The sequence below is a fragment of the Ptiloglossa arizonensis genome, chromosome 1 (assembly GCF_051014685.1).
Source record: "Ptiloglossa arizonensis isolate GNS036 chromosome 1, iyPtiAriz1_principal, whole genome shotgun sequence".
NCBI classification, from domain to species: domain Eukaryota; kingdom Metazoa; phylum Arthropoda; class Insecta; order Hymenoptera; family Colletidae; genus Ptiloglossa; species Ptiloglossa arizonensis.
In genome coordinates, this window is record NC_135048.1 from 15,373,563 (window position 1) to 15,390,380 (window position 16,818).

General features: G+C 44.3%; 1 protein-coding gene across 5 annotated transcripts in view; it reads left to right on the top strand.

Annotated features, from left to right (window-relative positions):
• The window catches only part of Kdm3 (Lysine demethylase 3), a 572,262-nt gene that overhangs the window by 550,109 nt on the left and 5,335 nt on the right, over positions 1-16,818 (top strand). For 4 of the 5 annotated variants that reach the window (XM_076305347.1, XM_076305593.1, XM_076305686.1 and 1 more), the window contains 2 exons: positions 12,066-12,452; positions 13,642-15,822. In XM_076305347.1, the coding sequence (XP_076161462.1) occupies positions 12,066-12,452; positions 13,642-15,822 (2,568 nt within the window). The remainder of the gene's footprint in view (positions 1-12,065; positions 12,453-13,641; positions 15,823-16,818) is intronic. The other variant, XM_076305514.1, reaches the window with a different exon arrangement.

Genomic DNA, 16,818 nt, shown 5'->3' on the forward strand with positions numbered 1-16,818 from the left:
GAATTCGACAACTCGATTTTGTAACGTGTCGTACACCAGTAGTACAATTGTGCAACATTTTTCCGCTCTGTCGACACTTTTCTGTATAAAATTGATAGTTTTGACACTTGTTTCACGAATCGATCTCGTATCGTACACCAACGAGTACAATTGTGCAAACTTTTTCACCCCATCGATACTCTCAAACATAAAATTTATAATATTTTGACACTCTATGAATCGATCTTGTATCGTACACCAACGAGTACAATTGTGCAAACTTTTTCACCCCATCGATACTCTCAAATATAAAATTTATAATATTTTGACACTCTATGAATCGATCTTTTATCGTACACCAACGAGTACAATTGTGCAAACTTTTTTCGCTCTATCGACACTTTTAAGTGTAAAATTTATATTTTAACGTGCACTCCATGAATCAATCTTCTATCGTACATCAACGCATACAATTGTGCAAACTTCGCTTCATCGATAGTTTCAAATATAAAATTCATAACATTTTAACACTTGCTCCACCGATACCCCATCGATACTCTCAAATATAAAATTTATAATATTTTAACACTCTATGAATCGATCTTGTATCGTATACCAAAGAGTACAATTGTGCAAACTTTCTTCAGTCCATCGATACTCTCAAATATAAAATTTATAATATTTTGACACTCTATGAATTGATTTTGTATCGTACACCAACAAGTACAATTGTACAAATTTTTTCCACTCCATCGACATACTCAGTTATAAAATTTATATTTTAACGAGCACTCTATAAACCAATCCATCGTACACCAACGAATACAATTGTGCAAATTTTTTCCACTCCATCGACATACTCAGTTATAAAATTTATATTTCAACGTGCACTCTATAAATCAATCTATCGTACACCAACGAATACAATCGTCCAAACTTTCTCCGCTCCATCGACACTCTGAAATATAAAATTAATAACATTTTAACCCTTGCTCCACGAATTGTTTTTGCATCGTACACCAACGAGTACAATCGTCCAAACTTTCTCCGCTCCATCGACACTCTGAAATATAAAATTAATAACATTTTAACCCTTGCTCCACGAATTGTTTTTGCATCGTACACCAACGAGTACAATCGTCCAAACTTTTTCCGCTCCGTCTCGACACGGTCTATTGTAAAAATTTATATTTCCACTCGTACTCCACGAAATCTATCTCGTACGGTATCGTACACCAACGAATATAATTGTGCAAACTTTTCTCGCTCTATCGACACTCCGGAGTGTAAAATTTATGTTTCGCCGGGTACTCCGTGAATCTATCTAGTACCGTATCGTACACCAAGGGTATTATCTCGTCGACGAGAATAAAAGAATAAATTAAACCAACAATACCAAACCGGCAGCGAGGCGAGTTCCTTCGAGGTCTTCGGGGGTAGAATCGGCGAACGCGGATTAATTGAAACGAGGAGGGGCGGGTGGTGGAGGGGGTGGGTGTGGGGGGGCATGATTTACTCGGTCCGAAAGCAACAACGGGTCCCTCTTTTGTGCGAGTCAACCCCGCGTTAACGCGTTCCCTTTTCACGTTGCTGGCGGCTCGGTAAATAACGAATGCCCGAATATTATCGTACGACCGTGCTGAATATCGCGAGGTTAACGATGAAAAGAAGGGAAACGGTGGGCGGGGGTGAGGGTGGATCGTTTAACCCCTTGAGTAATTATTTACGGACGAAAACGAGAGATCGAGACGAGCTCCCCCTCGCGAGCGAAGAATTCCTCCGAGTCGACGCGTTTCTCGTTGATTTTCACCGTTGCGGAAACGCTCGCTGAAAAAAGAAAAAAAAAAAGTAGTGAAAAGACTCCTCGACGCGCGTCGAGCGAGAATTTCGAACGACAACGAAAACGCCAACGATCGAACTCGATCCAAACACACATACACACACACACACGCACACATATTGTACCAATTAGCGGGGTAAGAAGTTAGGGCACTTTAACGCGTGAAAAAATTGGGCAGGAAAATTGTATTGCAAAAAGGTTTGCAATGCTCGTTAATAATAAATAATATCTAGAACTTCGAGGTACTCTACTTAGCCAGTATAATATATTTATCAGAAACTTGTCACACCTCATCTCGAATGTTCAATCATTCTCTAGATTTTTTTCCCGCAAAGAATAAATATGTAATACTATATTTATAAGAAACTTGTTTAACCTCATCTGAAATGTTCGATCATTTTCTAGATTTTTCCGCAAAGAATAAATAAGGTATACTTATAAGAAACTTGTTATACCTCATCTCGAGGTTTCGATCATTTTATTTTTCTACTTAAATGGTTACTATTTGTAAAGTATAGTAATCAAGTCGAATTAATATTAAAGAACGCGACAATGGTACCATCTATCGCATCGGTCCCTCTCGAGATCTCCCATTGAAAAGCGCGCGAAAAGTTTTCGTTTCGTTCGATGCGCGCGAAAAACCAGAGTAGAGGGGAGGGGATAAAAATGGCTTCCTTTTTTCTTAATTGGAGAACGCGCGCCCCGTCGAGCGGAGATCGCGCAGAAAGTTGCTCGCGATCTCGAGATGGGAGAATTTTTACTTTCTCCTCGGAGATTTCCCATCGTGACGAAGAGACGAGAATGTTTTTTCGAAAAACGAATTTCCTCGTCGGTGGTTGTCGATCACGCTTGCACGGTATCTATTCCACGGAATTTTTATTCACGCGCCAGGTGTTCGAAATCTTGAACGTGAAAAGAAAACTGGTACGGAGTCCCACCACTGGTCGAAACACTCGACCTTCGTCCGTGAACGTCATTCGATATCGCCTGGTATTGCGTCCGAGATATCTCGGTTCGACCGCGACACCTCGTGTATACGTAGAACTCGTGCCATCTTCTCGGTCGATGATCGAACCTCGCGATAACTTTCATGTCGGTGCAAGTTGCGTCTACGGTGCACAGACGGAATTTTCGAGGCTTCGAACGTTAACGATTGGTAATACCATTCGTATAATGGTAAGACGAAACAGGAAACTGTTCAGGGAAAGGAACTCGGATGTAAGATTGAAATAATAAATGATTCTTCACAATTGTTTTCGTAAGATAAAATCTCGATGAAAGTTTTTTATCACTTTCTATGTATAATCTCTAACATTCCAAGATAGAAATGCTTTTTTTCGGTTACAATTTATCAGATTTTTTCGTAGCGATAAACGTTATACTCTATGGACCTCCGTATCGATGGCAGTGTAGAATTTTTTTACGTCGATCTGGAATAAAAAAATTAAACGGAGTTTTCCTCGCGATAGAACCTAAATCCTGTTTAAAAAATATAAAATTAACGATGATACGAGGGTTACAAAATTTTGTCTCGAATTTCCAGAGAAATTTCCGTTATAATAAAAATTGCCAAGAATCGCTTCAATTTTAACGTTTCGCTCGAGTCTCCCCCTCAAGAACGCTTTCTTAACAACCTTTGCTTTATTTCGCGAGCGATTTTACAAGAGTGCTCGCTCACCGGTCGAAGGCCAAATAACGAAAATGACAAAGTATTTCCTACCGAAAGTACAATAAAAACAAACCGCACGATTTCTTCGGAACGATATTCTGATCTCGAGAAGAATTACACTGAATTAGACGCCGGTCGGGAGTCGCCTCTCGAGCGCAAAGGGTCAATAATATCAACCAGCGTTCCCCCACCACACTCTCCGTAGCGTTCCACGGAGAACGAAACCGGATATCTCGGCCCGTTTCGTCGAAATAACCGATTTATCTTCCCGTCTCTCTTATCTGCGTACGGTCATTGGAATCGCGGGCGATCGATTCGGCCTTCTGGCGTTACACAAACACCACGTTGTCGTCGTCTTCGCGTCGTCGTCGTTGTGTAGTACACCGGTGTTTCTAGCGCGATACGCATCGTTGATATTAGCACGTACTCGCTAGGTTCGATCGCAACGTCCGACAAGAAGCACGCCGCCCGGTGACTCAGACCGACTGGCTAAACTCGATCGTGATTCGCACGGCGCTGCTCGAATCGTTGGGCTCGTTAAGACCACGCCGTGTGTGCGCGATACACTCGTGTACGGGCGCTCGCCACTGGCGCTGCTGCCACTGCTGCTTGCGAAACACCGGCAAATTGATGCGCGTTTAAAAAGCGTGACGTCGACGAAGCCCCGGGAGAGCCGGTGAATACCGGTCGCACGACACCGTAATCGATAAAACGAGCACGTTTTTAATTCGCGCCGGCGCGTAAAAATAGCCGCGCGTCGCCGATAAACTATCCGTCGTTGTGCACCTTTCGTCGCATAAATATTCACACGGAAAATAGTTATATAACGAGCGACCGGGGCAGGTCGCCAACGAATTAAACATCGACTCTCCTCGCGTTTCGGTCGTCGCTTGCGCGATCGTCGATCTTTAGAAATGAAAAATAACAGACGTGTTTCTTGCGCAGAATTTCTCACGTTTTGTGAGTTTCTCAAGACTCGGTGCATAGTTGAGATTTTTTTTCCGTTGCCATTGTACGCGTTTCCCTTGTTCTTTAGCTGGAAAGAAACAAAGACAGATGTAGGAAGTAGGGTTGGATAACTATCGATAGTCACCGGCCCATTGATAGGTTCGAACGAACTATCGGTCGTTTATCGACAGTTTGTCTAAACTTGTTGTTTTATTTAAATTTATTTAAAAGTCGAGAGGTAGGAAAATGAAGTCGGTATTTTTAAATATAATTAATTTTCGAATATTCATTTATTTTTATTTAAAAAAACATAAATGTCAACTATGTTTTTTTTCTCTTTCGAAGCTACCCTTCTATCGGTTAATTTATCCACTGAGTCGAAGATGCTTTCAGAATTTATCGACGATGCTGGAACTTTTTTTTTCTTTCTTTGGAGATTCCCCCATTTTGACTAAAGAAACTCGGTTGAACTTCCAACTGCGTCAACATTTCCCTCTCTTTCGGTAGAACGGAGTCACGAGTCGATGAAAACGCTAATAGCAAAGAAGAGTTCGAATTAATCAATTTTTGACAACGTGTGATTCACCACGTGTGGCCACGAACGTTATCTCGATGGAAAAAAACCGTTTTCCATTTTAGTTAATTTTTATTTCCTTTCAAAGCTGACTGCTATCGTTCCACTTGGATCCTTTCTTCGATGTTTCTGAGAACGAAATTTTCGTGGACGCGAATCTCCGCCAAAAATTAATAAATTCAAACAAATGGAGAACGATTCACTTTCCATTGTTCATTTGTCACAGTGCCTCTTTAAATTTTTCCATTGTAACTTATCTAGACTCAATGAGATACAACATATAAAAAAGTAATTCGTAACGTAAATGTTACTTCATAAAAGGAAGGAAAAATTTATTTTTAAAAGTTTAACAAGGATTAATCATTCGCATGAATAAAAATGTAGTATATACATTTCCTTAAGCTTTGCAGTAGATGCATTGCAACTGACCTACAGTGAACGATTCTTCACAGCGTCAGAAGTCAAGTGACTTTTTCGACGCTTAATGACTTCGGTATATTATCCGCTAACTCTTGTTGTTTTTTTTACTCGTTCTTAGTTATTCTGTAATGGAGATGAAAATTACATTTTATCGGTATTAATCGACCTTCTTTACAAATCAAATTGTTAAACAAATTCTTTGATAGTAGTAAACTGTACCGAACTTTTCTTGTCGATTTTCTTCCCTTTCTCGAAGATTGACAACTTTCATCGACCAAACGCGTCGCTAAAATCGACAACTAACCAATCCAAATGCAAAATTAAGGAAGAAACTTCCTTTAATGGCGTCAAAGCGAACAAAAGTTATCCTGCAACACGATAGTGTCAGGCCGCATACCGCTAAAGCCACTACCGAAACGATAACAAAGCTCGGATGGGAAGTCCTTCCTCATCTTGCCTGCTTCCCGGATGTTAAACTTTCAAACTATCATCTGTTTCGATCCAATACGGTTCGAAAGGGTTTCAAAAATCACGACAAAGTGAAAAGATGGATCGACAATTGTTTTGCGTCCAAACTTGCATTTTTCCTTCGTGGAATTCAGTTTCTGCTACAGAAAAAAAAGGAGAAAATGATAAAAGTTGCAGTATTTTTAAAAAATTTGTAAATTGCAGTATTTCTAAAAAATATTGCAAATTGCAGTATTTTTAAAAAATATTGTAAATTGCAGTATTTTTAAAAAATATTGTAAATTGCAATATTTTTTCTCAAATTTCCTTTATTCTTCGTGCCTGTTACAAAATATTTACAAATATTTGTACAGTGATTAAGAAATCTACTGTTTTGGTCGTCACTGATGACTGACGCTTCAATGTTACCATACTTCTTTAAATATTTACGAGTAACTTCTAATTACTCGTGAACTCGTGAATTGACGTTACTGTTATCAGGAATACCGTGAAGTAATAAGTATAGTATTGTACGATCGAATATTTCCATTTTCCACGCTATAATTTTACAAAATATCGAGAACAATTCTTAACGTGGAAAATAAACTTGCCAGTGTTAAGAGGAAATTTTTTTAGAACGTAAAACTCGGATAAAACTTTTCGTCACTTTACATATATTACTTTTTTTGTAATTTCTTTTGAGAGAAATTATAAATTTTTAACAATCGTTAATTTTGTATTCTTCAAACCATAACAAATTAACTACCGTCAATTTTATATTTTTTAAACAGTATTTAGGTTCATAGAACATGTAATTCCATTACAAAAAAAACTCCATTTGATTTTCTATTCTAGATCGTCATTAAAAAATTCCAAACTCGCACACCGTCGATAAAAAGATCCGCAAAGAGTTAACTGTACCCCCCTCCAAAAAAAAAAAAAAAAACATGAATATTCACATCTACGAAACGTTAAAGAATATACCCGAAAAGTGCGAAATTTCAGCTTGCAAAATTTGCAAAAAAATCACTTATCTCTTCAACGTTTTACCCGAGTCTCCCCCACTTAACATCATTCGTCTTCCGTTACTTGGAGCCTCGAGTAACGTACGCGTCACGATGACGTGTTCACGATCCGACCGGGTGTTAATTGCAATATTTGTAATAAATATTTCGAAAGGATCCACAGAGTTCAATTAACGACTTAACGCCGTAGCCGTCGTTCATTTTTCACGTTCGCCGCGAGAAAGCCGGTCGAAAAACTCTCTCGGCGCGATGGAAGCGGAACGAAGCGGACAACATCGTACTCTGTTCCTCAACGATGTTCTCTGTCCCTCTTAAAGTCTCCGCGCGTCTCCGCTCGGGTATTAGCCGTGATTGCGCGCGAGTTTTGTCCGCGCGGAACGGCATTATACGCGCGCGTTTCGTGCTCGTATATCGCATTCCCGACAAAAGGTGCAGCGCGGGACGATGCCCGGGACAAAAGCTCGTAAAACGCTCGTTAAAGGCGCGAGTACACGCGCGCGCCACCCGCGGGACCGAAAGCAGCGCGGAGGAGTCGAGAGGGAACCGAATCCGAGCGATTGCGCGCAATCAAAAGCCAGAACACGGCATTCAGGCTCAATCAGGGACCGGAGTGCCGCCATTGGTTCGTTGACTTTCTCTTCCTGAACTCTTAACCCGTGACGCTTAATCTGCTTTTTATTCTTCGGGGTCCGCTTCGCACGGATGGCGTTCGCGATTCGCTCGTCCCCTGGTAAGCAATGTTACGCCTGCGTATTGCTCCTGGACGCAGTTTCGCGTACAGAGGGGGGTGTAGTAGAGGTGTAACGAGGGGGAGATTGCAAAACTTCGACTCTCGGTGGAAAATTTTCGTGGGAAATTTTCAACCAGCTGGAAACTGTTATCGAGGTATTCCAGACCGCGGAAAGTCCATCGTTAACCTCGAGAACGATTTATTTAAAGCATTCTTCGTTAACCTCTTGTATTATTTATTTGAAGCATTCTTCGTTAACCTATTGTATTATTTATTTGAAGCATTCTTCGTTAACCTCTTGTATTATTTATTTGAAGCATTCTTGGTTAATATCTTGCGATAGATTTGAAGCATTCTTCGTTAATATCTTGCGATAGATTTGAAGCATTTTTCGTTAACCTCTTGTATTATTTATTTGAAGAATTCTTGGTTAATATCTTGCGATGGATTTGAAGCATTCTTCGTTAATATCTTGCGATGGATTTGAAGCATTCTTCGTTAATATCTTGCGATAGATTTGAAGCATTCTTCGTTAATATCTTGCGATGGATTTAAAGCAAAAATGATAATATTGTAGTTCGTAGCGAGTCTCTGCGCGCGCAATTGTTGCGACGAAAATTGTAGTTTTGTGAAATAATAGGTTATCCGTGTTATTCGTGAATAATTCGACGCGTATAGTGTCCGTTGATGAGAAGAAGGCCAACGAGTGTACGCATGCTCAGTTTAAGGCGCTAGCTCCCCCACCATCGCGCCCACTGACGGTCTGTGTCACGGTGCTCGGCCAATGGCGGCTGTGCGCGCGATTGGTGGGGGCGTTGGTAGTCTGTGGTCTGGAGTGGGGATGCAGAGACTCGTTAACCTTCTTCTCACGGACGAACAGTAGTTTGTTCGCGCAAATTGGCAAGAACTATATACGGTAACTAAACATACGGAATATCGTGGCGTTGAAGTCAAACATAGAGAACTCGTGCAGACTCGTTTCCACTCGACAGGTTAACGACCGCTAAGATTTATTTATCTAAAGTATTGAAAGTACAGAAACGGTAGAAGTAAGAATGATAACGAAACGTTACGGAATTAAAGTGTAACTGAAGAACATAAATAAGAATATTAAAGATAATGGACACGATAGAAATGAACGAACAGAATAACGCGTACTTTGGACTTAAAGCGGACGATATTTGTTTAGACTTCGCCAAAAGTGTACATATTGCGCACGGACAATGATCAGCGTTTAAATTCACGTCTTAAAAGTGTCTTTCACGATGATATTTGTGAAACGGAAAAAAAATCTTGTGTCTCTACCCTTAACGTGCTAAGAAACCGACTAAATTTCTTACAATAATAAAATTCGCTCTATCTGACCCCACCGTAGCAGTTACGGGTTACGATAAGATATTTATAATTTCTCTACAAACCTAACATTAACCCCTTGCCCTACGATTTCAGTTTCGATAACGCGTGTCATAATTAGCAACAAGGTCGTAACTCTCACTGTCCTCGTGAACGCTACACTTTCTTTTCAAAAACATTGTACAAGTGTTTCTTTCTAATATTTTTAAGAAAATATATTTCAACGACCACGTTTGTCCACAGACAAAACTCACCTATGGTTCTTATGTTCGACCTCAATTCCCTTATCACAAGTCTCACACGATTTAATTAAAGCTCGAAAACATTGTACAAAAGTTTCTTTCAAATATTTTTAAGAAAGTATATTTCAAGGACCACGTTCGTCCACAGACAAAACTCACCCATGGTTCTTACGTTCGAGCCGGATTCCCTTACGAGTCTAACACGATTTAATTAAAGCTCGAAAACATTGTACAAGAGTTTCTTTCAAATATTTTTAAGAAAGTATATTCCAACGACCACGTTCGTCCACATAGCGGACATTTGTCCACAGACAAAACTCACCCATGGTTCTTACGTTCGAGCCGGATTCTCTTACGAGTCTAACACGATTTAATTAAACCTCGAAAACCCGCGAGTTCGGAGCAGTAGGAGACGAGCGGGCATCAGTCGCGTGTAAGTGGTGTCTCGTAAAGAGCGAGCACGGTCGGTCGACGTGCACAAATGGCGTCTCGCGAAGAGCGAGCGTACTCGGCGAAACGTTTAACGCGTCGAGAGCGCTCGGGATCCTCGCGAACGTTCCGTTTCGTCGAGTCGTTGGCCGCGACGAAAGGCGTAGGTAAAAGCAACAAGGGGGAGAGAGATCGCCACGCGGACGACGTACGATCGCGTGAACGCGCGCGGAATACAAACGGACGCATCGAACGATGACGCGAGCGGAGCGGGGTAAACAGAACACGTGGGTTGACATTTTACTCGCTCGATTAGCATAGTAAACCTTCTTCTCGGACGAGACTATAATTAGATCCGCGGTCTGTTCTCGACGGACCTCCCCCTCCTCCTACTCCTCCTCCCCGTTCCTCCGTACGCACCGTTAAGTCTCTCCTCCTCTCGCTGCTCAGCGCGTTCATCGTCGTCGATGGACTTTATCCGGTGACTCGGTGCCACGACCTTGACACGATCCTCGCGCGCGAAAAACATCCCGAGCGTGTTTTCCAAAAATGTTTTTCGTTTTTCTTCTTTTTTTCTTTCTTTCTTTCTTTCTTTCTTACTTTTTCTCTTTCTCGTGTTTTCGCGAAGATTCGAAGAACGAGCCACTCTTCTCTCCGGGTGTCTTGATCTCGATCGTACGTTTCACCGGATGAGTCACGGTTGTTGTTTATCGACGGAACGAGTCTAGGTCTCGTTACTCTTTTGTCGCGCGTTTACGTCCGCTCGGTAATCGAACGATATTTCGAATCGAGGAAGATCGAAGAAACATAGGGAAATTAATTATTTATAACTCTCAAAATTATTTGTTGAGAGGATCGTAACGAGCGGGTGAAACGTTGGATAACGATTGGAAATCGTTAAATTCGCGTTGAATTCGCTCGAAAGCGAGTAGATGTCGCGATAGATTCGATCGAAGTAGCCGCGACGAGTCCCTGAGACGTACTGTCGGTCCGCGAGAAGAAGGCGAACGAGTGTTTACGTCCCCACTCTGGCTCGCGATCCACCGGTTCCCCCACCATCGCGCGCGTCGCTATTGGTCGAGGACGGTGGGGAAGATCGACAGCAGCCAACGGCGTGTGACGGTGGGAGAACTGGTAGACTATAAACCAGAGTGGGGATGTAAACACTCGTTTGGCGACAGTACGGTTAACTTTCGCTGAAATATGCATTGTTACTTTCCACTCGTTGCACCCTCCAATCCCTTCCACTCAGCGTCTCGAGCTCAATGAAACCTGACACGGCAGAAAAAGAAAGACGCATTATGCGATGTGTAGTACTGTACACATCGAATCGATTAAAAGTAGTCTGATTTGTGTCGCGTTTGGACTCTTTTTTGAACAAGAGAATCCGAAAAATGCGTTGGTATTAATTTTAGAAGGATAATACGAGAACTACGAAAAGTAAAAAATCAAGAGTTTTCGTTATTTAATCTTGATGCGTTCCTTGATGGGTCTTTTTCGACCCATCGCCTCCTTGCAATACATCGTTTTCCCGTAACTAAGGTTATTGCAATAGATTTACCGAGTGCTCCTCTATTTTCTTGTTTACATTCTTTAAATTACATTACTAACTCCTTTGTTTCCTAAGTTACATTACTAATTTCTCCATTTCCTAAATTATATTACCAATTTCTCTATTTCCTAAGTTATATTACAAACTTCTCCATTTCCTAAATTATATTACCAATTTCTCTATTTCCTAAATTATATTACTAACTTCTCCATTTCCTAAATTACATTACTAATTTCTCTACTTCATAAGTTACACTATTAACTCCCCCATTTCCCAAATTAGATCACTAATTCCTATTTCCCAAGTTACACTACTCACTCTCTTATTTCCCAAGTTAAACTACTAACTCCCCTATTTCCCAAATTACATCACAAACCCCCAGTATTTTCTTAGTCACATTACCAACTCCAACTTTCCATAAATCATCCGTACCTACTCGGTCAACAAACCCGTGTCCCCCGTGGTTTTCGATCGAAACATCGCTGACAAAAAAAGAGCAAACAAAATCTCTCGCGTTGAAAATTCGCACGACAGCCAAGGGTGTCCCGGCTACGGTGGTATCGCGCAATATTTTTCGAATGTTTCGAAAGGGGAAGCGACCGTGGAACGGAGACGGAAAGCAAGCACGCCGGTGCGGTAGCGGCCGGCAGCGAGCCATTGCACTCGCCGCGGGAGGGTTAAAAATAAGCCAGGCTTAAAATAAACACGTATTTTGCCGTCGAAGCACGCAAAATGTACGCGTCAGCGTGCCGGTACACCCGTTCGTCGGTATCGTCAGAATGCATTTCCGTGGACGACGACGAAAACGACCACGCGCCACGAATCGCGAAACTGATTGGCAGTATTTATTGAAGTAGGTGTCTTATGTTCCGCAGAGAAACATGCAGTCGACCTCGATGGCGTGGAATACGTTCATCCCCCTGCCGCCGCCCGGCAGCAGGACTCACCCCGCGCCGCATTCAGGGATGACGGCGCACGTGGGCCATCATCATCCGGGAGCAGGCGCGGGTAGCGCGCATCCGGTCACCGTGGCGCAGCAACAGCAACGCGAGAGGGAGGAACGTGAACGCGAGGCGAGGGAACGGGACGCAAGGGAGCAGAGACAGCGGGAAACCGATAACATGGGGATAAGGGAACACCTGGTCGCGGCCGAGAGACTGCACAGACAGGCCGAGGTCAGGGATCATGTTGCGGCTCAGCAGAGGGCTGCTTATTATGCAGCCACCGCGCCTCCGACTCAACAGGTACGTAGACGAATTCGAGGCCGCGTTTTAGAGTGGGGGAACCTAGAGAGCTGCGTGGTGGGGGTAAGGGGCGGAGCGAATAACGCGTTCGCAATAACGTTACGGTCGAAGCCGGAAGACTGTCGCGAAACGGAGACTCGCTACGTTTGTCGATTGCGACGTAACGATTACAGCGCGTCGTCTAGGTTAACGGGGTTGTAGATCGGTGTAATACTGGGTATTCTTAGGTTTGGGGAGAATTGTTCGATTGAACGGTTGGTATGCCGTGTTTTGGGAATGGGGAGAAGTTGGTATAGATTTATTTGGGAATTGAGAGAAGGTAGTAGAGTTTTTCTTGGGAGAGAGGAGAAGTTGGTATAAGTTTTCTTAGTAATGAGGAAAGGTTGGTACAGGTTTTCTTGGGAATGAGGAAAAGTTGGTACAGGTTTTCTTGGGAAGGAGGAGAGGTTAGTACAGTTTTTCTTAGGAATGAGGAAAGGTTGGAACAGGTTTTCTTGGGAATGAGAAAAAGTTGGTACAGGTTTTCTTGGGAAGGAGGAGAGGTTAGTACAGTTTTTCTTGGGTATGAGGAAAAGTTAGCACAGCTTTACTTGGAAATTGAGAAAGGTTAGTACAGATTTGCTTAATCATGGAGAAGAGTTAGTACAGGTTTCCTTAGAAATGAAAGAAAATTAGTACAGCTTTCCTTGGAAATGGAAAGTCAGTATCACTTGCATTGGGAATGAGAAAAAGTTAGTACAGTTTTCCTTGGAAATGAGAAAAAGTTAGTACAGCTTTCCCTAGAGATGAAGAAGAGTTAGTCCAACTTTCCTTAGAAACTAAAGAAAGTTAGTACAGCTTTCCTTGGAAATGGAAAGTTAACATCACTTTCCTTGGAAATGAGTAAAAGTTAGTTTTCCTCGGAAACGAAGAAAAGTTACTACAGTATTATTTAATAACGAACTAAAGCTCGATACAAATGAAGAAAAATTCTACAAAACTCTAAAACGAGGGAAAGTTAGTTAATCCTCAAATTAGTAACGTACTCGCATAAATAAAAAAAGAGACAGTCACCCATTTTTCCACTGTTCCTATCGCAACTGGAATCCGTTCCAATAAAAAAAAAAAAAAAATCAAATATTTTTGAACCGTTTTTCAATTTTCCAACGATTACCGAAAAGATGTAATTAACAATGATTGTTTCCTCCAGGTGTCCCGACCGTCGAGCGTACCTGGTAAAGTCGATTACCCACCTCCACCGGCGCACTCGAGGACGTCCAAGTCGTCGCTTCCGGTCGGTAGTCTGCACGAGAAACCGCCGTCGGTGGTAGGGCCGTCGCACAGCTCTCTGCCAAAGGTCGAGCCGAACGTTGGTCTGTTCAGTTACTCGACGTACCAGCCGCAGTCGTCGTACATGCACGACATCAAGGTGAAGAGCGACGTGGTGGGACAACCGCACAAGTCTCTGGCCAGCAAGAGCGGTTTGGCCGGGGGTCTCGAGAGGGATCATCACGGTAGGGAGGTACTACCGAATCCACCGTCGCTGTTACCGGACCACAAGAGTTCGGTAATAGTGAAGAACGAGGGCCGTGAGCTGCCGAAGGTGCCGACGTCTCAGCAACACTCACCGAGCCCGAAGATCATGCCCTATTTGAACGTCCAGTCGGTGGCGCCGCAACACAAACCGTACGAGTACAGAAGTCCCACCCAAAGTCCGCACCACCTTCACCACCTGGACGCCGGTCTACAGGCGGCGAAGAGCATACCTCAGGGCCACCACAGAAGCGGTACCGGTCCCACCACCACCACCCAGTTACCCAGTCCTCACGGGCATCCACCGCACTCGCACAATCGACAGTCACCGCACGCTCAGCATCCACATCAACCACCGCATCCGTCGCCACCCGAACCCCGTTATCTCACCAGGCCGGAACCAGGGCTACCTTACGCCACTGCTAAGTCCTCGTATCCGTATCCACATCCTCATCCGCCCACGGCGTCCCCGACTTCCCATTACGCCGCCCCAGCTGGCTCGAAACCGAAAGTCAGCAGTCCAGCGCCGCCCCACATCTACGGTAAACCGAATTCCGGTATCATGACCGGTACGCCGGTATGCCGTGCCTCGGAACCGGCGGTCGCCGCGCCGATACCGCTCACCTCGAAAGCCGGCAGCTCGCCTTACCAGCAAGTGCCTCATCATCACGGGGCGCCGCCACCACCCCTGCCACCGCCCGCTCACAGCAGATCCGTCTACGATCCACGAGGTTTCACCGGCTCGATGCAAGCCGCCAAGCTACCACCGCCACCTCTCCACGGTTCGCCGCCGACCGCCGCATCGGCGCCACTGTCCAGGCCGATCGCCCATCCCGCTCATCACACCAGCCCGCATCAACAACCCGGCCAAACGGTGCAGCACACGCAGCCGCAAATTAACACCGCCTTCCAGACCCAGCCGCTCGATCTCGGCGTCGAGAGGTCCGGCTCGCCGAAGAGGAAGGCCCCGACGCCTTCGTTGACCGAGAACAATCCCGGGCAACCGGTATCCCTCGAAGTGTGCAAGAAACGCAGAACCGAGGAACCCCAACCGTTGTCCCTCCAATGCGTCGGTCCACCCGTACTCTCCCGTGTCAGCGAACCGAGCCCCCTGATAGCATCCGCCGCCACCTCGATCACCACCGTGGTGAACACCGCGGCCCTACTCGCCCAACCGAACACCCAGATGCAAGAACGAACCGTAACCGCGGTCAGTCCAGCGCCGAGAACGGCCAGCGGTGACGGTTCCGTCAGACCCGCCAGCACCGGCAGCGTCAGCTCATTGAACCCCACGGTCAGCGCAGCGCCTAGTCCCGCACCCATACCGAGCCCGGCGCCATCCACCGCACCGAGTCCAGCCCCAAGCGCACCCGGAACACCGGCGAAAGCCAACCCCACCACGGTGGACAGCGAGAAGTCCAACAGTCCAGCACCGAGACCACCGAGCAGTACCAGCTACCCGGTTCACAAATTGAAGAAGGCCTGGCTGCAGAGGCATTCCGGCGAGGACGGCACGGAGGACACCACCGGTGTCGTAGGGAGCGGATCGTGCGTCACGTTACCCCTGAACATCTCTCAGGCACCATCCCAACCGCTCAACAACAAAGAACGCGACGTCTCGTCGAACAACAGCAACACCACCACCACTTGTTTACCGAGCGCTGTGAACTCTATTCACAATATCGGTAGCATGGCGGTGAACAGTATCAACAAGAGCAAAGTGACCGCGAAGAGCAGTCGTAAAACGACGAACAAGGAATCACTGAACGGACACGCAACCGACTCGAAAAACTTGCAAGAGGACTCGTCCAGCAGCGACCCGGAGAGGAAGTCGCCGCCGAAAAGGAAGCCACCCAAGGTATCTATATGGATCATAGATCGTATCCGTGGGGCGGTAGGTTTCGTAACGCACTCGACGTTTCTTTGTCACTGTTTGTCGAAAAATACTTTTCGTGCTCGTTACGAAACGTTCCGCCTCCCGTCTTCCTCGTTAATCCCGGTTTCCCAAGGTCGAATCACGAAGATCGAGGAAAACTGTGATTTCACCGTTGCACGTGTTATGTTACCACCGTTGCATGTGCAAATAGAACTTACCTCGTTGATAACCAATTCCCGTAAATAGGTCACGTTTCGTGTACGGTGTATGAATTTCAAAAATAAATCGCGACAAAACGCATGCACGTTAATTTGTAGAGTCGTATCTGTTCCCGGATAGTAGTCCACGTTTTACGAGACACCCTGTACAATTGCACCTAACGTTGTAGCAGTAACGTTCGTTCGAGCGTTTCTTTCATTTCCTTGGATCGAACGCAGTTCCGATGCGCGAATCGTTTTCAAATGACGATAACGTGGCTCGAGTACTCGAAAGAGGTACTCGATGAATAACGATAAGGTGAAATTCGATATTGATTCGATACACTTTATTGCTCGATTACTCTACGATATTTTTTTTATATTATTACTCGTTATCTGGTTTGTACAATTTTTCGAATCACGATTCGACGATTTGCTTTCCAAACGGGTAGAAAGTTCAAAAATTGAGAACGAACGGTTACGCAGATAACGGGTTCGAGTTGTTGTTCTCTTAGATTTTGTGTTTGAATTTTCCGCTTCGGTCGGCGCCATTTTGATAATACAAGCCACAAGTAGTAAGCGGTTTCTCAGCGGTACATCGGTCTAGTTTATTCGTATTAATTTTTTAAATTTTGACATAGATTTATGTGTTTTATATATTCTCGGGAATTGTGTACAAACTGTAACTTTTTATGGACAAATATGGTAACGTACGAAATACTTTTAATTGAAAATATTTTTCTGTCGCGAGGGAACATAACCTCTTTCTGTTACAACGACA